The sequence below is a fragment of the Dicentrarchus labrax genome, unplaced genomic scaffold (genome assembly GCF_905237075.1).
Source record: "Dicentrarchus labrax unplaced genomic scaffold, dlabrax2021, whole genome shotgun sequence".
Classification (NCBI taxonomy): domain Eukaryota; kingdom Metazoa; phylum Chordata; class Actinopteri; family Moronidae; genus Dicentrarchus; species Dicentrarchus labrax.
The window spans coordinates 1,923,790-1,951,619 of NW_026136715.1; the positions used below are offsets into that span (position 1 = coordinate 1,923,790).

The window sequence follows — 27,830 nt, forward strand, 5'->3', positions numbered from 1 at the left end:
TGATCCAGTCAAAGGTCAAAATATCGGAAACATGATGGAAATCCAACATTTCTGTTAGAATACAATATCAGCCCCTCAAACAGACATTTAAGGCCTAAAATGTCTGACTTCTTTCTTTCTAGAAAACTGTGATGCATGTTCAGATGTTTTTGGACAAATTTTTTTGCAGCAGAAAGTGAAATAATTAATTCAAAATAAAAATCAACTTATTCCAGAGAGACGGTGATCGGTTGGGTTTGCTTCAGCTGGGACCGGAGGGACTGATCAATATGCTATTTTTGGATTATGTGTAAACTTACTATCGGTGTGTGATTTGTGCACGAGGGTGACTCATCACTAGTTCACTTTATAAAGGAAGCTGCTGTTCTTGCACCCCTGACGCACGACAGCCCAATATCATTAACTGCAGGGACAGAAACTTTGTGCAGTTGTTGGGTCGTGTCCTTTCGGGACCCGGACCCTGAACTGGGAGGCAGCATATGTTTCTGTTTTCCCATCATGCTTTGATTCCCCAAAAGCTGCATTAGGCAAGATTTTCAGACCCAGCTGTCCTCTGAATTTATGAACTCAGCTGAGCGTCTCGTCCCCACTAACCCTCGACACATTTCAGGGCTTTAAAACATCTATTTTCTGTTTCAGTTAAACTGTGTTTCTATTCAGCAGCTCAGTATTTAAATGTTTGTATCCGGTTTCATTTGTGTCCGATGAAAATTACTTGACGCATATTTTTGAATGAAAGAAATCTCAGTCACACTTAAATGTTTTTATGATTTATGTCTGATAATTTCTTGGAAAAACACGTTTATTTTCTGTAAATATAATTATTAATGCTACGTTCAGGGTCAGTAACATTAATGTGAGAAATTAGTAGCTGTGCTTGTTTGGGTAATGGTAGTTTACCAACCGCTAGCTAACCTTGGTAACTATAACTAACATTGGAGACGTATGATGTAGATAGGATTAATGTTTGTCTTTGGACCCATATTAGACACTAAGAGTCAGAATATGTCGGCCTCCTCTGCTTTGATTTAGATCTTTTTGTTTATGGTCTCTGGAGCACACCTTTTAAATTCCATTTCACAGAAAGCCAAACTCACAGTAAAGATATTTAAATGTTCACAGTTTACTGACATTGTTTTACACGAGTTCTGGGTGATGAGAACTTCCATCAAAGATCTCGCTCACTTTCACGGACATCATGAGTCAAAGTTCATGTACATTTGTGAGGTCACAGGGTGCATGGAAACTGAAAATACAAAAATCCATATCGTCAAAGCAGTCGCACAACCCTTCATCATGAGCTCATCACACTCACTCATTCACTCACACATTGACTCCCTTCCTGACGTCATACGCACAAAAACCTGAGCACAAGACGTTACAGTGCAGTTGTACAGAAGGAAGCTGACCGACAACAGGCTGCAGGCCGGCTGTATGGCAACTAGACCTCTGATTATTGCACACAGCCCTGAAAGAAACATCAGATTCAGGACCAGATTCACAAAACCTGAAGAACATAATCTCAATTTACTGTCCAACGTTTATCTTTAAAACAGGTCTTTTATCTATTTTCAACATTTTGGGAAATATACTTACAACTTTCTTCTGAGAGTGAGACAAGAAGATGAGTGTTAATCTCATGTCCGTGTGTTAAATACAGATATTGAGTCAGGATGTGGTTGGAAAAGGCACCGATTCGGTGAAAAGGCCGATAAAGCTGCCAGCTTGACTCAGACCGAAATGAAAAGAAATACCAACTAACTTGGGATAAGCGAGTACAGCGTTATCTATCTGTTCAACCAACTAAATTAGACTATCGGACTTATACAGAGTGGGCCGACTAAGACGATCCGATCTGAACCCTTTAATTAGGGGACAACTTTAGGGGCCGATCAAGCAGAGATGTTTTTAGACACACATAAATGTTAAATATACCTTTCAGCAGAAGGTGTTGAGCCGACGGCTTTACTACTTCACCACTGTCTTCCTGTTTGACTGCGAGTTACAGAGCAGGGGTGTAGTGGGGGTAAACCCAAGAACACTCAGTTATAGTAAGAGTTTACTCATCTAGACCTCGACGTGTCCTCGAATATCCAGGCACACCCGCTGTTTGTTCCCAACGCTCATCGCCTAGGCGTTATTTAAGTAATCGGCCCCTGAATGTTTCACACTGGACATGAGATTGATTGATCTTCTCATCTGACTCTCAAAAAGAAAGATAATGGCCGCACACGATGGCAACCATTTCACAAGAATCACAGTGAAATGAAATCTGAAATTTCCCTTTATATGGATTCTCTTTGTTTCCCTTCAGCGTGGCTGTTCATCTGAAGATCGATAGCTAGCTCGCTGCGTGCTGCAGTTAATCAATGCGTCCACGAAGGTTCAACTTAAATTAGATTGTAATATGTTTTAGAGCATCACTTCCTCTCAGATATGTTTGTCAAAATAAAATCCCAGTCTGTGAAAAAATACAGTGACTTTATGACTCAATCATTGAAATGCTGTGCTAATCATGAGTTAGCATGCTAGGTTTAGAGTGTAATAATAAAGCTTGTTTATGCTAACAGTTGATTGTACACTAACATCCACGTAGATACACTAGCATAGCAGGATGTCTGCGAAGTAATCTACTCAAGGCAAAATAAAGGATAAAGTATATAAAAAACTAATATGGTTATAAAATATACTTTTACGTCATACAGTGATAGTTGTTCTAGATTGTCCACAAACCAAAGTTACACAATATCTTTGGCTAAACACTACTAACAAGTTAGTATCAAACTTTATATTCTCTTTCTTGCACACACACACACACACACACACACACACACACACACACACACACGGTTTAGAAAAAGAAACCCTTAAATATATTCATTTGACGAGTCCAACTTCGTGACCTGAAAACTGTCTCCAGGATTTCTCCACCCAACCTCGACAGAATATGAAAATAAATGGACATTTTTCTTATTTTTAACAAAATTGCATTGAACAGTTTCATTATATAACACATTATTACATCATAACATTTAACCCTGATTTACATTTCTCAGATTAGTCCAACCTCTTTCAAAGGTGCCTGTAATCATTATTGGCTTATAGCAGCCCTTGGGACAAGATAACAGAGATATCTGTCACCATGTGTAATCCCACTAACAGTAATGAGACTCCACCGCCCCGCACGCACAGAATCAGCTGACAGACTTGATTTAAAGGATCTGGTTTGATATTTTGGAAAAGAAAAACTTAATTTCATCACTGACAGGCTGGATAAAAGTCTCATGTAGTCATTTAAAGATTAAAGAGTTCATCCATTATTTACTGTTGATAATTTTGTAGGTAAACGTTGTGATATGTACTGAGTCTGGTCACTGTGTTATCTCTGTGTTACTATGGTGTTTTCACAAATGTCAGGTGAAACAAATTAAAGGAATAGTGCGACATTTTGCGATATTTACTTGCTAAGAGTTAAGATCGATACCAATCTCACATCTGTCCATTAAAGGTTCTGTCTGTAAGATTTGGAAGCATTTCATGTATTAATCACTTTTTATTGCCAGTGTGTGAACATAGCTTTGTTCCTCTGCTGCCTGTGGACTGATCTCTATGTGTCTCTATGTGTCTCTATGTGTCTCTATGTAGGGATGAGGGTCAAAGGTTGTGACCTTTATGCTCCCGAGTGCCTTCTCTCTCCGCTTCCCTACAGTGCCAACAGTGGGCAACACAGAGTCCAACACAGAGTCCAACACAGAGTCCACAACACAGAGTCCACAACACAGAGTCCCAACACAGAGTCCAACACAGAGTCCAACACAGAGTCCACAACACAGAGTCCAAACAGACACAGAGTCCAACACAGAGTCCACAACACAGAGTCCAACACAGAGTCCACAACACAGAGTCCAACACAGAGTCACAACACAGAGTCCACAACACAGAGTCCAACACAGAGTCCACAACACAGAGTCCAACACAGAGTCCAACACAGAGTCCAACACAGAGTCCACAACACAGAGTCCAACACAGAGTCCAACACAGAGTCCACAACACAGAGTCCAACACAGAGTCCAACACAGAGTCCACAACACAGAGTCCACCAGAGTCCAACACAGAGTCCAACACAGAGTCCAACACAGAGTCCAACACAGAGTCCACAACACAGAGTCACACAGAGTCCAACACAGAGTCCACAACACAGAGTCCAACACAGAGTCCAACACAGAGTCCACAACACAGAGTCCAACACAGAGTCAAACACAGAGTCCACAACACAGAGTCCAACACAGAGTCCAACACAGAGTCCAAAGTCAAACATTAACATTACTGCAAAGCTTGTAAAATATGTGAAATTGTGATTTTGGCTGTAACGTAGCAAAATACTGTCAGCTATCTTCCTCCAGACTCCCGAGGCTGATCTGGCTGGCTTGGCGTTTGCAGGTTACTTTGTTTGCTGGCATTGCGGTGCGGCCGGCACCAGATAACATGGCTGGCTAACCTTCACCTGCTTGCTCACTAATGTTATTGCTAGCAAAATACTGTCTGAAGGAATATGTTAGTTGGCTTCCCCAGTTAACATGATAACTAACTTATGTATTATGATGAAAGATGTCGTTTCCCCCTGCTTCCAGTCTTTATGCTAAGCTAACCTTCTCTTGACTGTAGCTTCATATTTAAAGTACAGACATGTGAGTGGGATCTAACTTATCTTTCCATCTAACTCTTGGAAATAAAGTAAAAAAGCTTATTTCCCAAAATGTCAAACTATTCTTTTAAAGATAATGTAGCGATTTCTGATTTCTGACCAATCTTCATTTAATAAACAGATAAATAAATGTACTGAATGCAGCAGAATAGAAAGAACCCAAACAAAGTCTCTTCCGAATAGAAACCCATTTGCAAACAGTGCTGCGTGGAGCCCTCTCTATAGCGTCTCATTTATTTACACTCCAAGTCTGTGTGAGTGCACGGAGATTAAAATGGTAAACCACCCAGGAGAAACTGGTGAAAGTGGTGACTAAAAAAGAACAACAGCATGGTGAAACAGCGTCTTAGGGGATTTGGGGGCTGTTTGATCATAAAGGTGCAGAAATCCTCTAACAAGCTTACAGCGAGCAGAGCGTCCCAACAGTTTTGTAATTTCGGAGAATCGACCTTGACATTTTATGGCACAGAGACGAAAACAAAGGCAGTAAAACCAGAAAAGGAAATGGAGACACTTTTCCACAAGGCAACACAATTGACTGTGTGATATTTCAGACCGGTCACAGGCGGTCTGGTGTGTGAAGAATCTGACCAGTCCAACCAGTGAGTCTGTTAACACTGCAGAGTCTGAAGCTCATGCAGCTCTTTAGTTTCCTTTTACTTGTACAAACCTGCAGAAACTCGTTTCTGTAGCAAGTGTTGGTTTAGAGGTTCTCGCCAGACAGTAGTGTTGGTTTCAGTTCAAATTCAGTCAGTTTCTCCAGGGTTGGTAAGATTGTCATACTTACGATTTATGTTTGTTTCAACCTTTTCTGCTTGTTGGTAATTTTCCGCCTGAGCCACCTTAGTAGCTTTGGCCAGTTCTGCCGCTGTTCTTGTACTTCTTGACCCATCCAAAGAGACTCTGACACAATAACAACTTCCATCTGACCGAGATCCAGATTCACTAAGATTGCGGCACTTTTTTAGTTGAATTAAAGCTTAAATTATATGCTCTGTGTCCAACAGGGGCATTTGACATTAATTTGTCACTGGCTCATATCTGCGAGCATCCATTTATGAGTATATAAGCTATATCATTATTTTAGCATCGCAATGCAATGTGAAAGGGACACTAGACACTAGTATTGCCAAACCTATGCAACCTTTTGCGTCTTTTAGCGCATAGTTTTGGTCCTCCAGCTTCACATCAACAGTTGATTACCTCAGGGAATCTTCTTTAAAATACAGATCTAGATCTCAATGAGTTAATGAGCTAACTAGCTGGCTAGTGAAGGCCTTACCCTCTATGCAAATAAGGATTTTTGGTGGAAACAATTTAAAGAACTGACAGTAAACATGATTCTGTCAGTGGTAGGTCGGGAGGTAGTGGTAGGTATGGTTATTGAGTTGTGTTGTTACAGGAGCTTGTTGATTGGGTGAATTTTTGACTTACACGACTGTGCCTATAAAATAATGTGAATGCAATAGGGAACACCGATTGTGAAACTGTGGGCTGATACCGATGTTTAAAATAACAATTTGGCTGATAAAAGATCTTTTTTTTAATTTGCCCTTTTGTGCCAGGGAAACAAATAAATCTACAGAAATAAGAATATCTGCTTTGTTGCAGGTGATATCTAAGTCTATTTTATTTTTTATTTTTCTTAGTCTCTTCTTGGAGGTGATTATTTCTTCAATATCCAAGTTGGAAAAAACCAACACAACATTGGCCATCTGATTCACCGATAGGCGGATGTCATGCGAATACTGGCCAGTATTGATGCTCGGCCGATAAATCATTTTATTACGCAAACTTTGATGAATCTGGGTCTGAGTGTTGGATTGGAGATGAGCAGAAACCAACTCCGGGATTGTGTGTCAGATGTTTTCCCGTCAGACGGTAGTAACCGATAGCAGAGGGCTTGGACATAGCTGACTGTCGCTCTCCACCCGTGTTCCATGAGTCAGCAGCTCCTCCACAGTTGTCCAATCATCAAGCAGCTTGCTGTTCCTCAGTCGGTTCTGCTTCATGTGGCTCAGCTCCAGCACTGTCTGAGACGACAGCGAGCCCTGAAGTCCCCCGGCCTGCTCCTCCCCTCCTCCCCTCCTCTCTCTGTGTTGCCGTGACAGCGCCAGGTGGCGTCTCCTTTCGGTCCGACTCCAGTATCTCCCCGCCCATCGGCCGTCATCCCCTTCCTCCTCGCCTTCTTTCTCCCCCTCTCCTCGCACCTCCTCGTCTGTTGTGACCTCACTGCGTTCCCTGGCCAATCGGTAAGCTCGGGCTCTGAGCAGTTGGTTCCTGACTGACTTCTGATTGGACAGTCTGGAGCGGGGAGAGGGTGGAGAGTGAGGGCTACGTTGCGGGGCTCCCAGGGTGCTGTAGAAAGGAGCAGAGGAACCTTTAGGTTTGCCTGCTCGATTTCCGAGAGTCTGAATGCCACGCCAGTCTGACGCTCCGCTGGAGCCAGATCCTGGACTCTTGGAGAGGGAGTCCTCCTCTCTGCTCCGGTTTGTGCCCTGACTGGTTCTCAGTGCATTCTGATGATTGGACTGACTGGTTCTGTCTATGCTGAGGTGAGTGGTGGGGTGGCAGTTACTGGGATAACTGGCCCTGCTCCTTGGCCCCAGCGTGTTGCTGGTTGGACCAGGTTGGCTGTTCTGGAGTCTGTTTTGATCTGGCATGTTTGGGTGACTGGCCCTGCGGCGGCGCTGTCCTTCACTCAAATCTGTTATTGTTCGACTCCGCCCTGGAGCCTCTATAAACCCGCCTCTTCCATGCTGCTGCTCTAACCACAGCGCCCTCCGCTGGCAGGGCTCAGTACGACACCCTGCAGACAGAAAGAAGTAATCAGGTCTTATGTTACATTTTTAAATGCATACATCTCCATTAGCCATTATAGCAAGAACTCCTTGCTGCCAGGGAAAACTCTGCACTCAGTGCCTTGAAAAACATGCCAGGAACCACCACCTTTGGCCTAACACCAAAAATTACCTTCAGGAATCAATATTTTTAAAGTCGATGCCAAGTTCTGAAAATGTGAAGATGCTTATTTTTTCCACAGTACCATAGGTACTGGGGGTTCAGTTCTTCCTGACAGGTACCTCGTGTACAGTCTAGTGACAATTGCAGATGCTCTGCAGAGAAACACAGAGACAGATGCTCTCTGGTGCAGATACGGTGGATATTTCTGGTATTGTGACGTCCCTACTGTGGGAGCCGTAGCTTCATGGTGTAAAACAACACAATAATGTGTTCGCTAAGGAGGATCACAGAGTCAGTTTCTTCAGATTAACCATTCTCGGAGACGTCGTTCCATGTTTACAATGCTTTGCTTCTTTGACGAGTGGAGAAGAATTATATATACTTACCATTATACTAATTGACAATATTGTAAGTATGTATAGACACAAAAATATTCACATTTCTTTTCAAAGATCCCTAAAATTCTAACCACTAATGTCCAGTTCCAATTTCCAGAACTCATATCTGTTTTGGATAAATAATCTGATAGTGGCATCTAATGGGGTACAGTGGCTACTCTACCTAGAGTCATTACCATTTGAGGACATCATTTTTTGTGAAGACTACTAATTGTTCAAAGACAATGCTTGTTTTTTAATGTTTATCAGGTCCTACTAATCCCAAATAGAACAATGCACACCAAACGAAAGCTCAGGAAGCTAAGGTAACGAGCAAACAAACAAACTCAAACTGGTGATTATACACTAATGAAAAGATCCCTGTGAATATTATATTCAATTTCTCCTAAATGTTACATACTGGACCTGTTAGAAAATGATTTGTAAGGTTTTACTAACCAACGGAAGGAGAAGGCGGGGAGCGGTGGCGAGGCAAGGTGGGACTCCTCTCAGCTCTGTGGAAGTGAACTGTTGTGGTCGTGCTGTTACCCACAGTGCAGCGGGATGCCTGCGGTGCTCCAGAATGAGTCATTGGAGTTGTCTCAGGGATGGACTCCAAATCCCAGCGTCCTCTCTGCTCTCGAGGGGAGTGGCCTGAGCGGAGATGGTGTGTTTGTCGATGGGCGTGGCTTCCATGAATCTTATGCAGTCGTCTGTGCTCCCCGGTGCTGACGCTGTGGAAGCCTGAGTCACTGGGTTCAGAGGAAATCAGGGATTCGGAGGAAGAAGAGGAGCCTTGGGAGGAAGGGGTGTGACCTGGCAGAGATGACATGGCGTCTGTCTCGGCTTCGGAGAATGGCACCCGATGATGTGGGCTGTCAGGGCCACATCCCAGCCCGCTGTCGAGCTCACTGAGGGGAAGGTATCCAAGAACACGATCAGACCGCCAAGGAGGCTGATAGTCCGACTAAAGAGAAAGATATCGAGTCCATTATTAGACAAGTACAATGGATGCACCAAGTCAGTCTATGTGCTATGTACCAGGATAAAAAAAACTATATTAATACAAACAACATTGTTAGACAAGCAGCATAAGAGGTTTGGGCAAGTTGGGGTTCAGTATCTTGCTCAAGGACACTGCGACATGCAGCCATGAATCGAACTGCCAACCTTCTGATTAGTAGATGACCCGCTCTACCTCTGGAGCATAGTAGTGATGCAAAACCTACCTGTCTGGGGAAATTCTTATGCTCCATCTCTTCTGTGTTGTAGCAGCCAATTAGACAGCTCTCTGAGTTGGGTTGGTAGGGTAACATTTCTGGACCCTGGAATAGAAAAAAAAAAACAAGATTCCATTGATTGCTTTTGTAGCATATAATTAGACTGGGAACCAGGCAAATCTGCAGAGTTCATGATGCTTCATTTGGTCTGGCAGATCGACTTCCATTCAGACAGAATTCCACCAGCTTTGAATCTGGTTGGGCCAATGACAACCGTTTATTTAATATGGGGCAACATTATGGGATAACCGGTCCAAATTTGAAAAGTCACACATTTCACTGCTCTGATTGACTGTAGGTCGATCCAATTGCATCCAGTCTCCAGGCCTGTCAGTGGCAACCCAGAGACTCGTGAAACTAGGATCAAACTGTCAAACTAGTGAGCAGTTCGCCTTTTTTTTCCTGTTTATAAACAGACCAAGCATCACTTCAACTAGCATGTGTCGCTCAGTGCTACATTGTTTTGCTGCTCTGAATTTGATAACACAATAAATTACCTGGTAGTCCAGTCTGTCCAGGTGATCTAAGCTGTAGGAGACACTGGGTAGGTAGTTATTACCCGGGTGCTGGTCATTCGATGATCGGGGCAGGTAGCCATTGGGTGGATAGACATCAGGAGACATCATCATGTGACTATTGGCGGAGTATAGGTCAGGTGACATGGTCATGTGACCATAGTAAGGCCTGTGTGGAGGAAGCAATCAGATCATGCCATGTTTTATAAGGAGGTGATGTCAAAGAGAATTTATTAGACAGAGAGTGCTCTGAGAACGTCAACCTTCATGTAGGTCTATTTGTTGTTCAGATGTGCATGAATGGAAACGGCATCATCCATGATATGTAAATTCCTCTGAATATTTATAGTCTTCATCCACTTGTGTAATCATAGCATGTTTGGCACTGACAGCTGTCTCAGCAGAACAACCTTCCACTCATGCATATTTATGAGAGTGCCAAGAAACTCAATGTAACATCATGCTGACCTTGCAAACTGAACTTGCCCCCAAACCCTCAAGTGAAAAATATTGTCCCTCCATTTGAACCATCAATAGACAAAAGTAAAAGTCTTCTCTTCATACCTTTGACCTCACTCCTTTCACTTAAGCCCATTCCCATACTTTCACTGATGGCCCAGTCTTTTTTGCCCCTTGTACCTTGTTTTTACACTTTTATCCTGGTCTTAAATTTTTTACCCTTTCTAGACCTTTTACCCAATGTTCAGAACTTGTCCAAAATTATACCCATGTCCCAATTGTTTACCCGACTCCTCACCATTTACACCTAATTACAATCCTTTACCCTATTCCCAAACTTTGACCGTAGTCCCAAAGTTTTTCACAATTTCTGACTTTGTACACAAACTCCTAAACATTTACCCAACAGACAAACCTTTAGCCAGTCAAAACCAGTGGCCTCTGTCCTTTCTATTGATTAAATTCCCAGTTATGTACCATATTTGTGGGCTTTTACCCAGGTAAGAGTTCTTAATCAGTTTCCAAATGTCTACCTGTGTCCCAATGTTTTTTTAAACATTTATATCCAGATCCCAACTCGTTCCTTACCTTTGCTTACCTTGATCCTCATCCACAGTCATAACCCATTAGCCCATCCACAAAGTTTCACAGTGGTCCTAAACTTCTACTTAATTTCCACTTTTTTAATGCCTATCCCAAATTTTAACTCCAGTTACAGGTAGAGCTGAGCGAGTACTTGGCTGATATTAGCACAATAATGTACTTTTTATGAGTACAAGTATCATCAGAGTAAAATGTATCAAAATACTCGTAAATATAGAAATAACAAAAAGCGTTGCTAGAAATCTAAAGCTTGTTGCTACGTCCTCAGTTTGCCTGTTTGTCCAGGACACCCTCAGTCACATCATTCTGTACTCGTCCCAATATAATCAGAAACCCTTTACCTCTTGTCCCCCATCACACAGCCTTCCAAGAGTACCTACCCTGTACTGTAGCCATCTCCCTGGCCTTCCTCTCCCTCCATCAGTCCCATGGCTCTCAGGGCCTCCCAGTGTCTCTCTGTCGGAGCACTGCACTCCATTGCGCAATGAGACCGCCGCGTCCTGTGACCATGCCCCCTTCTTCCCTCCACCTGCATAGTGATTGGTTGGCCATACTCATCCACAAAGTGCAGCTCCTCCCGGTGTCGGTGATGAGACGGTTCGTGAGTCTTGGCCTGACGAGAGGGAACACTACAGATCAGAGTAGTGATAGTGATTAATCGCGCGATTGATTAATTGGGCTGATTATCTGGCATTTTGAGATAATTATGTTAGTGCTTCCCTTTGTGAGTTTTGGGAAGGTGGTGTAAACATATACCTGAATTTCCTGTATAATAGAACATAATTATACATGACTTTTCTTTGTTTTGATATTGGCATAATATATTAGACATTGGCAGACTTGCCCTCTAAATATCGGCATCGACCATTGAACCCATATCGGTCGAGCACTAGATCAGAGTTTGGATTGAACTCACACAGCACAAGAAATAAGAAGAAAGCTAAAATGTGTCCTTTTGTCTTCTCAGAGATTCAGCTTTTAAGAAAAGGTCGGTATCAGACTGGTTTAAAGATCTGAAATACTACATATATTATCCTGCCGTGTAACATTCAAGTATTCAAGTATCTGTATTGATAAAGGACCAAGGCAGCATAAAAGCACAGTGGCAAAGTGGGAGTTCAGCCTCCAATACAAGGTCAGTGAGTTCTTTAGTTTGTAACTTTTTTGGCATGCCTGACTACAATTGTGTTACACAACATGGCATATGATTCACACTCTTTATATAAAAAGGTAAGAGATGATTATGTATAAGCCATGATGTATAAGTTAGAGACCAGGAGAGAAGAACCCACAGGTTTCTGTGTCAGCAGCTGATTTCACTGATTATTTCCTCTCATTCTGCTGAAGGTGTGTTAATTAGTGGAAACAGCTGCTACAGTGCTGGAACCAAATTCTGCAGATTCTTGACCCTCCATGACACATAATGTGAGACAATGGTCCTTTTTTACAGCAGCCATTTTGACATAGTCGGGTAAACACAGGTGTTACCAATGATACTAATTAAGGTTCAGTTCCATTCATCTCGAAAAGGGGCAGGGTGCTGCTGTTGTTCATGTGGGATCACTGGAGACACTCAGCTACGCTAAATGGGACAGAACCTTAATTAGTATCTGTGTTTACCCTACTATTTCACCCACCTAGGGCTGGGGTCTGCTCGAGGTTTCTGCAAGTTTTTCCTTGCCGCTCTTGCGAGGTGCTTGCTCATGTTGGGAACTGTTGGGTCTCTGTAAAAAACGGTCTAGACCTGCTCTATTTGAAAAGTGTCCCGAGAGAACTTTTGTTATGAATTGGTGCTATACAAAATTTGAAATGGCTGCTGTGAAAAAGGTTCCCTATTCAAGGGTTCAACCAAGTCAGATTTGACTGAAATGACGGCATCAATAGACATTAATAAAAAAAAACTGATAATTATTATCACAATAAACTGCACTTTTTTCCTTGTTTCCTTAAGAGAAGTGACACAACAAATTAAACCATTGCAAATAAAGTAATATGTAAATCTAATAACCGATCAGATAACAGATGTATATATGGGAAAGAAAAAGACAGAAATGAGGAAGAAAATGTAAAAATAAAGAAAGAAAAGAAAAAAGAAAAGGCAAGGTCCTACGAGAAGTTCACAGCATTGACTTCTAATAAAATGTCACTTTTTGATAACTGCACGGCTCTTTGTAGATTATCTCACATTAATACTGACATTAGAGAACTCAGGGGAAACAGAGAAGGTCTCAGATGCAAAATGTAAGTGTGTCACAATCCTGTCAGCTCAGTACATAAAAGGACAGCTCACGCCCTGAAGGACACTCTGTCATTATGTCCACAGAGTGACGACTAAACTGTGATAGCGGTGGTTTGTGTTTGTGCCAAAGTTAAGATGCATTGAAGTTAAAGAGACTCGGCCTCAGCAGCAGCATGATGTAGGTCAGGATTCAGTAGCAGCCCTCTGTAACCCCTGGACCAGTACTGGAGTCTTTACACTCTCAGTGCAAGGCCTGGGGCCACACACACACACACGCACACACACACACACACACACACACACACACACACACACACACACATTGAGAGACAGACAAACAGACATGAACACAGAAAACCAAGCACACACAGATACAGAAAGATGTGCACACACACAAACAACCAGTTCATACATGCAGAAACACACACAGAGGAATCAGAGTGATGTGTGCTGTACCCTGGAGAAGTGTGTTGCGCTCCACTGCACTTTGACAGTAACACAGACTGATCTGTCTCTCTCTCTCTCTCCCTCTTCATGTATCTTTCTCTCTCTCTTTCTCTCACTGTTTTTTTTTATGAAGCTTTGACTCAATTTTCACTGAGTCTCAAAATGCAAAACTCGGCAAAATGTGACACTCCTCGTCCTCAGCACAAAATCACGGTTTGCATGCAAAATTAAATAAAAGTGTCAAATGCAGCCAGCTTCGTAAAACTGTCAGAGCGTCTGATTCAAGCCTGTGAATTAAAGTCACTGCAAAAAAAGGGGAAAGACTTCTGTTTAAGTATTTTATAATAATGTATAGAAAGCATTGAACTCACTACCAACCACATATACGAGTACAAATAAACCCACTGCTGCTGAGTGTCTCTGATGCCATTCTGTGTCAATGTTTAAACAAAGTGATGAATCAGTTCAGTGAGACTGATCTGCCTCAGACTCACTGTACAACCGACGGCTCATATTGGACGTTATGTACAGATGTTATATCAGACGATGCTTCTTTCTTTCTGCAATATCTGTGAGTGACGGTAAAAGCTTGGGAAAGAGTGTGGTTATTGTAAAATAAACTGTGGTTACGGTTAGATGCCACTAAATCCTACACACTGGTCCTTATTTATTGATAGACTGAAGTCATTTTCACTCAGAGATCCAGTGCAGATATCTAAGACCACATATCTTATTTTTATTTATATAATATCTATTCTTATTATCGTGGTTTGGCTCTGTACTCTTACCTGCTGCAAGGACATGATTCATTATTTTATCTTAATGTGACGTCAAAAACACTGAAAATAAGCTGGCTGGAGAATGTTTAGTTGAAAACAAAATCAAGGACGTATATGCGGATTAAACCACTAAATGACCCTGACTGTAATGCGGGATTCATGGCACTGGATCCTTTGTTACATCCCGCTCCTGTAAGTTGAACTCGTATTCTTCCTCTGGCAGATTCAGGAGGAAAACAGATTGCATGAGCTGTGTGATTTGGGTGAAGTGGAAAGTGAGTCACATTTTCTTTTGTACGTGGCGAGAGTGTCAGTCTTTCATGAAATGACAAAACCCAGAAATATTCTGGTGCACAGATGATTAAAAATGGGAATGGTTGCTTTATTTTAATGCACATATGTTTGCTATTGTTGTCTCAAAGCAAATTTGACTATTTAATTAGTCCTGTTCTGATTTCTGTAGGGTGTAATCATTCCAGTCTGTTAGTCATTCATGAATTTTGTCTTGATGGTCTGAAAATTGGATAGTTTTGTATTATTTAAAGTATTCTGGTCTGGTTTATAATCATTTGCAGTGTCTTCTAAGGCAGTTCCATGGCAGCTTTACAGGGAGATAAAATGTACTGTACATCCACAGGCAATACAGAGCTGTTAGTCCTGCACCACCACCCATTTATGTCAAACTGTCAATGTCTTTACAGTCAAATGACACAACGTCCTGCTGCCTTACATTGTGCCAGCCTCACAGCAGACGTAAATAAACCCTGTGTGGTTCTCCTCTCGCTTTTCTACCGTCGTAACAGACCACTTAAACATTTACATTCAGCTTTAGCAGCCACGATGGAGGATCCCTGTTGATCCTCTCTGAGATAGAACCTCAGCTGTCACCTCGGCTCGAGACGTTTTTTAAGCAATGAAACCACATATTTATGTTTCAAGGTTATATATACACGAGTATCTCAGTCCAAAACAATGAGACAGAAATACAATAAATCATCTGTGTTAGTTTTTCCAACAATCTCCAGCTCTGGTTTGGTTGAAATAAACCATTAATGCATCTAGTTACACGAGAAAATATGAGAAAAGTCTATCCACTAACAGTAGTTGTTGTTTGTTCCACTAACAGTAGTTTTTTCTGCCACTGACAGACTCAGGTTGTTATTGTCAGTGTCTGACAGCATTATGGAAAGGATCCCTCCAGAGATAGACCTTTAGTTTAACCACAAACAGCCGTAATATCACTATCACTCTCCACCAGACTCCAGAGACAGAAACACTCATTTTACCTCACATTAAGAATTTTAGGACGATTTTTATACAATTTTGTCTGTATTGTTTTTTTTTAAAATTATGTTTAACAAACAGACAATATGTTTATAATATTATCATCTATACTTTAAAGCTATTTCATTTAGTTTTTTTCACAGAAATGAATGAAATGCCGAGATATAGACTTACTGTATATTTTACAAATAGAGTTTTCTTGAACTTGTTGAAATCAAGAAGGACTTCTGACCCCCAGTAAAGCTTTGGTGACCCCTAGTGGGGGTCCCGAACCACTGGTTGAAGGGATTCTGTGTTAACTCACTTTTCGCTGTAACATTAATTTGGCCACAGCTAAAATGCAACAATTCTTTTCCAGGACAACACAGATTATTTCCAGGATATTGGGTCATTTTGATCAATTTCCAGGTGTTTCCATGACTTGAAAACTAGGCTCTAAATTTCCAGGTTTTCCAGGATGCGTGGGGAAAAACTGAGAATATCAAACAGCCAAACTTGGGTACAGCCGTAATCAGATTACTATTTAGGAATTTTGCTCATTAAAGCAAAGCAGTGAACCTTTACTGTGCCTCTGGTGATGGTTCTCTCTGTATAAAGTGATGTGTTATAGGCAGACTGTTATGTATAGTGACTGTATTTCATGTCTTGTGTTGTGTGTTTACGTGAGGCTTGTCTCCCAGATCGGGTCACCTCAGCAGCCATCAGATCCAGTTATAATCTCCGTCCTCTGTCTGCGCTGTGTTAGTCTGTTGCTCTCCTGAACTGCCACAGGAAGTCATCTGATAAGGTGTTTGTTTGCCGCAGCATCAATGCATTGATGATAAAACCTCCTCTGACGTGCGTAGCAGGATAATCGCGTGTTCCGGCGTTCGGAGACAAACGTGTGCCAGCGAACATTCGTCCTGCTGTCGTCGTTGCAGATTGTTCAGCTCTGTGTGGCTAAAGAGTGCGTCGAACCGCAGCCAGTCGAGCCTTTTGATCACAGAGGCATTCAGCCAGGAGACGTGGCGCTAAAGGAAACTAGCTACGAGCTCTCGTCACTGATCATCAGGAGGGGAAGAAAACCTCAAATATCCACGAACAGCAATTACTGAGATGTGGCTCTGCGCTGTAACAAGCAGAGAGAAATAAGGAGGAGTGCTCAGCAATCGACAAACACTTTCTCAGAAAAACTCTCAGTGACGGACTCATTTGTGGAGAGCTCTGCATGATGTGTTCTTGGGCTGTTCAGGCTTCATTGCAATAGAATAATTGAGCCTAAAAACAAGTTTCTTCTTCTATGACTATGCTTTCAACATTGATCCATTTGCTTTCCTGCAGATTCGTCACCGCTGGAAGTCATGCTTGGCTGCGCCTTGCTTCAAAAGATTGAAAAATTTTCTTTGTGGAAACAAATCAGAAGATCAATTTCAGTTTCAGTGCAAAGTCCAAGACGTTTATTAGAACCACATACTGGTATCTGAGAGCCTTAAAAACACATGCAGTGTGGTGACCTACATTCAAATTTTAATAAAAACACTCTTGCAATAAACTCAAAAATAAATTGTTGTTTAAGAATCATAACTAAGATATATTACGATCAGCAAACAGCTCATGGTGTCTCTCTCCCTCTGCCTGTGTTGTATCGCAGCCTCTCTGTGGTTTGTCTCCATTGCCGGTCTGCTCCGACTGAAACTGCTGTTTTTATCATCATTGCATCCTTTTCACAATATTTTTACATCTAATTTGATAAATGTGACCCTGGAACAAAGTGAGTTTTATTTTATTTCTGTCCACTTTGCTTTGGTCTGAGTTACTGGTGCTTTAGTGCGACATCCAGTGGATCTATATATGTAACCTTTACAATGTCCTGCAGTGATAATATATAATATATGGGGGACTATTATTTTAACGAGTGCTCCTTTCAACACCGTTGACGCCGTGAATGCAGCATTTTCATTGCAGGTAAACCTCCTGGAGCTCCTTTTCTTCAGCATGAAAGCTAACCGTTATACATTATTTATATATTATATATGTTATATATTACATACTGACAGAAAGAAAGAGGCTATGACTCACAGGTTAGCAACAGCCTTGACAGCGACACATTGATTGACTGACACTCATACAGACAAATCAGTGTTGAATTCAGACACATGGGACAGAACATGATAAATGTCTATGGAAAACAAGGATCATTTTATAATTAACAGATATTAGTCAGGAATCAGTCTGGTCACTGTATAGAAATGGCAGCTGAGGCTCATGGGTATTGTAATACCACAGAAACCAGATTAACTGCCTACCTCTACCTGTATGTGCCAGCTGCCTCGCTGACTGCTGCGGCTCACACCACATTTGTGTGACTTATTCTACATAAATAGACACTGAAACTGTAGTGAAAGGTGTATATGTTTCTGATGTAATCTGTATGACTTTCAACAGATCATTTTCACTGTTGCACAGAAAAAGTCTCTAAATGTTGCGCCGCTGTGGCCCAACCGTATCAGTCTACAGCCATGCTAGCGCCTCTGTGAGGCTGCAGTAAACACAAAGTACAGCTGATGGGAATTTCAGGTATTTGGCCATAAACCAAAGTACTGAAGACGTTTAAATGTTGACCTGATGATGACGCTAGAAGAAAAGAGGCTCTCATAAGTCAGAACCCCAGTCAAAAAACTTCCCTGGTCTGGACCTAAGTGGTGGCTAAAAGTACAAGAAAAAAGCAATGTCAATTCCACTTTGCATGTGGCAAACCCACTGTGAACAGTTAATCCCACCAACAGTACGCACCAAAGTTTACACAGATCTGAGAGAGGGGCTAGAATACAAACATTTCCAGGATATTTGGTCATGTTTGGACAGGAAAACGAGTGTCTAAATGTCTGGTTTTCCAGGAGCCCTGATCTACAGACACCAAACACAGTTTTTCTTTCGTGCTTGAAAGGGGAGGGTAAAGCGAGGGAGCTGCATTCTGAAACTACACCACTAGATGCCGCTAAATCCTACACACCGGTCCTTCAAAAGAATTTCCAGCGGGGAACCCAGTGGCCCCCTCACACTTCACAGCTCCACTCGGTCCATCAAACTTCTCCGTAATAAACACAGTTAATTGTTCTTTTAACCAGATGAAATAATACAACACTCACACACACACACACACACACACACACACACACACACACAGATAATAGCCTTTAGCCTTCGGTCATTCACTCAGCCTTTGTCTGGGTTCACTGGTTCTATCTGGGTTAGGGATTTGTGAGTGTGTGCGCGATGTCTGCAGAGAGCAGGTCATCTCTTTATCTACCCTCTCTCTCACTCTCTCTCAACCCAAAACACACCTGAAGGAGGTCACTCACCTTGGTCCGAGTGAGACGACAACCCATTCTGACTTCTCCTTGGAAAAGTTAGGATGAGAGAGGAGAAGAAAATGGAGGGATAAAGGGAGAAAAAAGAAGTGAGGGAAGGAAAAAACAATAGGTGAGAAAGAGGAGGGAAAGAAATATTAAATGATTAGACGAAAGAAACTGCAGAGGAGTGGATGGAAAAGGGAGAACAAGGGTTAAAAAGAGTGGAAAAAAGAGAGCGAGAGAAGAGAAAGAGAGAGAGAGAGAGAGAGAGAGAGAGAGAGAGAGAGAGAGAGTTCGATGAGCCTCGTCCGCCCACCAGCTCACATCTCCAAACTCTGATAACCCACAATCCCCGGCTAATCAGCTGTCCTCCCGCACTGCAGAGGAAACTACAGCTCCCATGATGCCGCGGTGTAAACAGCAGCAGTAATAGCAGTCGGTGGGCAGCAGGTCCATCGCATTAAACCTCTCTCTCTCTCTCTCCCCAGGAATCAGAAAGCAACGCGGGGAGAGTGAACAGCAGCAGTGGCGCGGAGAGGGGCGAACGAGGCAGAGAGGCTACTGACAAACTGAGAGAGAGAGAGAGAGAAAGAGAGAGAGACGGAGGTGTGAAGAAGAGAGCCATCCTCATCTGACAGTTTCTTCTTCTTCTTCTTTCTTATTCTCCTGTCACTCTCTCTCTCCCTCTCTCTCTGCTCCAGCCGGCCAATCACAGAGCCCGTCTGGAAGCAGGAGGGGAGTTGGATGCTCTGATTGGCTGAGAGCGGCGTCAGTTTAACTATCCATTCAGGGTTTCTCTCTCCTTCACCTCTCTCTCTGTTTTGATCTATCCTTTTTTCCCCCTCCTGTGTCTCTTTTCTTCACACTCTGCCTTTTCTCTCGTCACCATCCGTCTCAAAATGCCTTCCTCCTCCTGTGCTTTACTCTCCGTTTGTGCCCCCGGCCTCGACTGATGCTGATATTATTCAGTGTGTGTGTGTGAGTGTGTTGACATAATGTGCGTTACCGTGTGATTTCGCTTTTTATGTTTAATGTGATTCATGATTTTCATTCTAAAATGAGACAGCCGCTGTTTCGCAGTAACGCTGTGTGCTGTGAGTGCGTGCTGTCAATTATTCTAGTACTCAGAATATGAACATTTTACTATTTTTAAGCCCAATAAATTAATAAATATAGTATTCTGTATTTCCCCACCTTGCTTTCACTCCTGAGAGAAGCTGAATATCAAATAAAATATGACTTTTATTTTGGTGTCTGGTGGGACTCGTGACCACAATATGGTACTCGTACTGTAGCTCCACCATAAAGAAAATACAACACAGTTAAAGGAGCAGTGTGCAACCCCCTCGCCTCACCCTCCCACTCCAAAAACGCGAAGGGCCATAATCTAGAGCCAGAGTCCGCTTTGTCCTTTACTGTACTGTAGAAACATGGTAGACATGCTTGAGGAGTAAAAGATTACATGTACCAGAGCTACGTAATCAGGATACAAGTACACAAGACAAAATATTGCGAAATGTTCAATATTTTGTTAAACTCCTACTTTAGATTAGCACTCTGGTAGTTGTTCATTATCCTGAGGTGAAAAGAGGCTTTCACTGGGGGGGAATTTCACCATTATTTTGTCTTTAAAGCAGAAAGGGAACAGCATCACTGTAGTTCTGCCTTCCAGATGTGAAAATGTTCTGTAACCTACTGCCTGAATTTGCTTCATGTTTCATTTTCTTTAAAAACACTGAGCAGAGGTCACATGTTTGATTCCAATGTCACATTGTCACTGTTTTTGTAGTCTTACAGAATACCAGTAATGATATTTGTCTTTCTTTCTCCCGTCTTATTGGCATGTTTGATATTGAGGTAATGCAGAAGTAATAGGAAGGTATGTAACTGTAATACTGAAATACTGTGATTAGGTTACTGACCTAACTTACACTTTTAAAGTAACTTTCCTAACCCTGATGGCGCACTACGTAGAAGAGGCAGGTCCCCAGGACGAGTGACGGGCTTTGAAGCTAATTCCACATAGTGGCTGAACCGTGCAATTACAGCAACTGTGTCACGTGATACACGCTGACCCATAAGATTAAACTGTGAAAGACGCAGCTTTAAAACGGTGGGTACACCCTCCTCAAAATGAAGAATCAGAATTTGATCCATTTTGATAACATTTTGAAAGTCTAATAGAGCCGCACAATCAAATCATTTTTATCTCCATTCAAGGTAACGGAGGGCTAAACCAGAAGTTAGCTGCTCAGTCGATTTTCATCTGAGTGATTTATTTACAGCAGGATGTGGCTTTTTTGGCTTCATGCACCACTGAGCAGCTTTCATCAGAATGAACGCAGCATCACCTCCAACGCTGTATCCAGGGTCTCCCCTTTAGTTGCATTTAGCTGTGTAGTCCATCGCTTCACAAGCTTGAAGGAGAAAATACGGTGGGCGTGAAATTCACCCAAAAATGTGCCAAAAAACCCCTATTTAGAGCTGCTGTTTGGTTTGTTCCTTCTGGGCTACAGTCGAAACAACGCAGACTGCATGAAAGGCTGTAGACGCCTGTAGATAAAAACGGCTCATTCTTAGGTAACAAAAATTCAGTGATTATACACTAATGAAAACATACCTATGATTATTATATTCCAACAGATCCTTCTCAATGTTACACACTGGACCTTTAAGAGAAAGAGAGACAAGATTGAAGTGTGATCACATGTTGGCTATAATAAGGAAGATAATTTTAGTCGACATTTATGTGTTTTAAGAGTGAAATCTTGCACATTTGTCTGATATAATTCATCTTTGAACTGAACTACATTAATCTACGAAACATAGTTAGAGAACAAAAGTTCTGAGCTGGAGATTCAAAAACCCATTCATGGAGCCGGAATCATACAGGACTTACAGGAACTCTTGAAATTATAAAATTGCTCCATTAATTCGTCAGGATCAGGAAACGAGATGATAATTGTTTTGGTGATGAGACGTCTGCCTGAGAGAACAATGAGGTGGATTACAGAAGAGTGAGAGGAAGAGTTATATAAGACAAATTAATGCGGCTTAATGAGGCTCCACTGACTCCAGGGAGACCTGAATACACACACACACACACACACACACACACCACACACATAACACAAACATATAGCACACACACATTAACATACAGACACACATGCCCATAAATATAAACTAGGTTATAAATCTCACAGACCTGAAGCTGTATCAGTTGTTTTCAGGCCAAATTACCAAAAATTTCAGCCTGGACGAGCCCCCAATTTGTAACAACCCAGCTCAAGGCTGGTCAACGGAGGGGAGAATATGCATGAGTATTACTAAAAATAAGTTTATTTTACATAACTAATAGAGAACTGAAGCTAAAGACAAACTTAATACAACAAAACCAAACTGATTGCCTCCAGCTTATACAGTCTTGTCACCAGACCAGGTGAGCTGAATCTCCCTGATGAATGAATTCACTGATTATTCTGCTGCGTACTCTCCAATGAATTTACTACAAAGCCCATGAATAATAGTTCAATTTAAATAGAATTTATTTGATAGAAAATTCAGTTAAGTATTCATTCAATTTAAGTTTTATTTTTTGTTTTATTTGTTTGTTTCACGTACAAGACACTAGTGGAAATTCTGCTCGTGAGCAATGAACAATGTAAAGTTTACTGCAAGTTTGTTCCACATTTGTTAAACTCGTTTTGAAGTGTCTGTGCAGGTTATCCTACCTGCAGTCGAGTTTCAAATAGAATACGCAGATGATCTGAGAGAAAGATCTAAGAGAAAAAAAATGGCACCACGATCATCAGCCAGGTTTCAAACAACGGCAAGACTTCATATTGGGAGGAAATCAACAATCTTGCAGAGTGCAAAGTGCACAGAAAACAACTTACAAGGATCTGATTGTCAACAACAGACCTCTGACCTCACTGGATCTGAATAAAAATGGGTTCTATGGTTACCCATGAAAACACTTTCTGTTAATACCATTAGCAAGGAACAACCGCATGAAACGGTGCAACCACAAACTGACTGAGGACTTTCAGAGGATGGATGATTTGCCCAGAATCAAGTATGGAAGCTTTATATTATTTATTATATTTGTAAGGTGCCAACCCAGTCAAAAAAGTCTGGACACAGAAATCATTGTATTTCTTAAGGAAACTAAGCGATCACTAACTGGCATCATCAGGTGTTGAGGCCCAGGGCAGCAGGACTCAGCTAGACCAATGCTGTCTCAATACGACATGCATTTTGCCACACTCGACATTGTGAACGCACTAATGTACTCTTTTTCAAATGTATTTTTGGGGCTTTTTTTTGCCTGTGATTGATAGTGACAGCTGAAGATAGACAGGAACAGGGGGCGGAGAGGGGATGACATGCAGCAAAGGGCCGCTGGTCGGATTCAAACCCTGGGACGCTGCAGTAAGCAGCCTTGGTACATGGGGCACCAGCTCTACCATGTGAGCTATCCGGGCACCCCACACTCATATAGTTAGTGTGAGTATGGAAGTTTTCAAACTGAGACACAAAACATGATAACACTTGTTTTGTTTGGGACAACCTGACGAAAACAAGTTGAATTTACAATCAGAAGGAAACCTCCAGAAGGAGAAGAGGAGGTTCGTTTGAAAGGGGTGATAGAGGGAATAAAAGGAGAGAGAGGAAGAGAGCTGAGGGCAGCCAGAGGCCACGTCACTATTAATTGTCTCTGGCTTCAGTAGTTCTCCCTCACTCACTTATCTCCACTGTTCCTGAACTTTATCTCCCGCTGTGTAGTTTTCTCCTTCTGTGACCCAATCTTAAAAATCTGTATTTCAGTGTCCATCCCCTCTTCTTTTTCCATCTCTCCATCTTTCCATACTGATGTCACTCTCTCTGCCTGTCTGTCTCTCCCACTTCTTGTCTCTCTTTCCTCTAACAACCTTTGTATTTCAGTGCAGACACACACACACACACACACACACACACACACACACACACACACACACACACACACAGCCTGGGGGAAGGTTGTTGGTATTGTGGTCACCAGAGACCCGTTGCAGTGGTTCACTGAGTGTCCACTGCAGTGGGAGTCTCACTCTCTGATTGGAGGACCCAAACAGGGTTGCTACAGGACGCAAAATGCTCAATGTCTGTCGACCCTGAAGATACAAATGCCGGGTGTTACGGATACTTCTACTCTTAACTTCGACCTCACAAGCCAGTTTCTAAATGCTGTGCTAAATGCAACAGAGACTGAGGACTTTCACCCGGCTAAATGCTAAACTAGGACAACTCAAAGCACCTTTACACTACATGCCACCTTCATCCATTAACACACGTTCTCACAGCGAATAGCAAAGGTCATCACAAACAGAAACAACCATTTATCCACAATAATTCATTCACACACCGACCACGCACCACATTGGGAGCAATTTGGGGTTTAGCATCTTGCTCAAGGACACTTCGGCAGAAGGTGGGGATCCAACTGCCAACCTCCTGATCTGCAGCCGCCCCTGTAACAAATACAGCCAAAGGGCAGGAGCCCATAATCACCATCTGATGCATATGTTTACATATAGCATTCATAACTCCTAAACCCTGAAATTACACCTGGCACAGCTTTATGACTTTGCGTCTGTGACACGGTTTGGCTCAGTGATCCGCAAATCGCACTAAGAGCATCTGTCAGTGTTACCTGCCCGACATTGTTTACATGTGTATTTTGTCCTTACAACAAAGTTTCTCCACTGTTTGTGGTCTGGTACCACAATGTTGATGTAACTTGATTTGATATGGAGTCTCTTCTGGGATGCTTTTCGGCGTATATTTTGGCAGGTTATCACAACTAACAGGGGGAGCTACAACCTCTTCAGGCACAGTGTCACATGAACTCATAGAAAAACCAAAAACCACATCGCAAATTATTAACACAACATCATGTTTGTCTTCTGGTGTGACGTCCTCATCCTTCACATCCACTAGCTGCAGAGGAACAGAGCTCAGGTCTGCTTTCTCACCATTTCCCATACCTTTCTAAGCTGCCCGGTGGATCTGTAAAGTTTGAGATCTCCATCGTGTCCTGAGGGTACCGATGGTGAGTCTGTGGCTGTGTTTCATTAGTCGTTCAACATGCCCTCGTTCACTTGCCCTCGGGGGAATCCCCGCCGCCATCATAAGTGTCGTTCCAATTGTCTGGAAAACTGAAGTGAACTTGGTGAGATGGACCCTCGGAGGGCTGAGGGAGCGAGTGAACAACGATGGTCACTCCGAGGTGGATATCACCCACAATGCATTGCAGTTTACGTCATTGGCGCTATAACACCGAGTAAGGGCAAGTGCGTTTCGTTTAAATCCCCCACTCCTCCCCCGCCCACTTTCCCTCCGCGCTCCAAGTGGCCTCCGTGCGACATATGCTGTTACGTCATACCAAGGGCTGAGGGTAAGTGAACGAGGGGAAGTGGAACTACTAATGAAATGCAGCCCATTTTTGAAAGAAGTCTTTGTCATCCTCCTCGGAAGGTGCAGTGATCCTGGTTTAAGCACATTAGTCTTTAGATGTAGAGTAGCTGCTGGCTGTTTCCTGGGGTTGCATCCATGTCTGTGACGAGGTTGTCCTCCATGACATCCTCTGGTGTGACGTCATTATCCGCCACATAAACCGGTTCCACAGGGACAGAGCTCAGGTCTGCTTCCTCAGCGATGTTTTCCTTCAGAACCACAGAGCTCACCTCATTATGATCCGCTGGCTGGGATGAGCTGGAGTAGGCGAAGGAAAGGACTCCCGCATTTTGACGTCTTCATGTTCCACATTATCAACCAACTCCAGAGGGACACTGCATCTATGATGTCCTCATTGGAGCATATTGAGGCAGTGGGAGAACCAGGTTCTGAGTCACTGCCACTGACAGTATATATATATATATATATATATATATATATACACAGTTATACCTGCATTCTATGTAACAGCCAGCAGGAGGAGCTCCATTAGCTGCAATAACACACAGATACCATGCAGTCTTATGGAGAAATTAGCTGACTTCTCAGTTGATTTATGAGCTCAGTAAACAGTTTCCTGATGAGTTTATGGTCTCAGTCTCTAATTTCAGTCTTCTTCCATACAACATGATGTTCATTTTGTAAATGATGGTCCCATTTAGAATAAAATAGACCATAAAGTAGGGTATGCTTTAGGGCGGGGCTACCTCGGGCGGCTGTGGCTCAGAAGCAGAGCGGGTCGTTCCTTAAATCGGAAGGTTGTGGGTTCGATCCCCGGCTCCTGGTGCCACATGTCGAAGTATCCTTGAGCAGGATACTGAACCCCAAATTGCTCCCAATGCCGTGTGAATGTGTATGAATGTTAGTTTCTGTTCGATAGACTTTGCCATCACTGAGTGAATGTGTGTGAAAGGGTGAATGTGGCACGTAGTGTAAAAGCGCTTTGAGTGGTCGGAAGACTAGAAAGGCGCTATACAAGTACAGGTCCATTTACCATTTACCTTGGGATTGTGACCTGTTCATCATCAGCCTCTGACGTTCCTCGGCTGGAGATCAGCTTCTCGCTTTCTCTGCTGGAGGGTTTGGAATCTGTTCCACCTCCATTTTATCTGGATCCAGAGGGGTCAGTTTTACAGTCTTCTGCTGGAAAAAACAAACAGTTGCAAACTGTAAGATGCAGCTACGACTGGAACTACTGCTGAGTAACGTACAGTGTTGAATAAGACATAACGTCAGTTTTATTTTATTGTTCCATTTCTACCGTCTGTTTAAGGCAGAGGCAACAGAATTTATCTTCAGCCCTACAAGGTCATCAGTCTGTGTCTGACAAACAGAAACGCTTCAGGTTTAATTAATACAGCTGTGAACACCAGCTGGGATTGTGTTTCACTCACACTTCAGGTGTTAATTGTGGTAATTGTTGTTATACTCCTGCACCGGGTCGGGTACCCGCCAGGTAACATGCAAAAGACGTTGTGTAATGGGTAAACATACTTATACAAATTCACAGGTTGAAATGAATGAGATTAAATTAAACTATGCAGGCTATTTCTTGTGTGTTGGTGATTAATTCAAACATTAATTCTTATTTAAATCATTGTTTCTAGATATTACACTTACAATTGCACATGTAAAAATATGACTGTGTAGCACGGGTCGGTTCCGGCTCTGCTGGTGCGGTTTGCAAAACCGGACCTGTGTAGGACAACATGAGACGACAACAAGATGGTTATAACGGCAGTCAATCAAATCCTACCAACTCATTTCCCTGCACATGCCCCGTTAGTGTGTTATTAATTACTTATCTTTAAACTATAAAGTGCATTTATTTACTTATTTTTACCATTTCTGAAGTCCCACACTGAGCAAGCTCCATGCACTGATCAACACTGTGAGACGAAAGCTTTCAAAGCAAATATGTAAATCTCTGAGTTGTGATTATTTTGCCATACATTAATTTAAAACGCATTATTTTTGCAGCAAAATCACAAGCAACAGAAAGGTCTGTTTGTTGGGAAAAACATAACTGTTTAAGCGTTCCTTGCATGCACAGTGCTGAAGGTAGGTGTTTATACCAGAAAAGCTTCCCTAAAAGGTAACAAACACACACACACACACACACACACACACACACACACACGCAGCCTCTCCGAATGCAGTTTTAAAAGAAGCACCAGAAATAGCCTGAGAGCAGTAAGAGCAGTTAGCAATGAATATTTCAACTATTCTCTCTGCCTCATTTTAAATCTCTCTCACATCCTCCTCTTCATCACTTTTGCATTTTTCTATTTTCACCCCTCTTTAAACTTTTAATCTTCAATCTTTCAATCTCTACAGGTCTTTGAGCC

The 27,830-nt window shown here is 42.4% G+C and overlaps 1 protein-coding gene across 2 annotated transcripts; it reads right to left on the reverse strand.

Annotated features, from left to right (window-relative positions):
* Positions 1 to 4,095: 4,095 nt before the first annotated feature.
* Positions 4,096 to 27,366, reverse strand: LOC127378063 (uncharacterized). Of its 2 annotated transcripts, XM_051426598.1 has the most exons (7): positions 27,103 to 27,366; positions 26,484 to 26,625; positions 11,284 to 11,516; positions 9,824 to 10,010; positions 9,276 to 9,371; positions 8,506 to 9,013; positions 4,096 to 7,514 (listed from the first exon to the last, which is right to left on the reverse strand). In XM_051426598.1, exons 3-7 carry the CDS (start codon positions 11,436 to 11,438, stop codon positions 6,580 to 6,582), a joined length of 1,881 nt encoding a protein of 626 aa, XP_051282558.1. In that variant the 5' UTR covers positions 11,439 to 11,516; positions 26,484 to 26,625; positions 27,103 to 27,366; the 3' UTR covers positions 4,096 to 6,579. The 2 variants fall into 2 exon arrangements, with proteins under 2 accessions (XP_051282558.1, XP_051282557.1); XM_051426597.1 differs by lacking the exons at positions 26,484 to 26,625; positions 27,103 to 27,366 and adding an exon at positions 18,994 to 19,651.
* Positions 27,367 to 27,830: the final 464 nt, after the last annotated feature.

Coding starts and splice junctions, on each gene's coding strand:
- LOC127378063 (XM_051426597.1), bottom strand. CDS start 19,020: ATGGGTTGTCGTCTCACTCGGACCAAG. Junction 11,517..18,993: donor GTCGTCTCACTCGGACCAAG/GTGAGTGACCTC, acceptor CCCTCTCGTCAG/GCCAAGACTCACGAACCGTC. Junction 9,372..9,823: donor TGGACAGACTGGACTACCAG/GTAATTTATTGT, acceptor TTTCTATTCCAG/GGTCCAGAAATGTTACCCTA.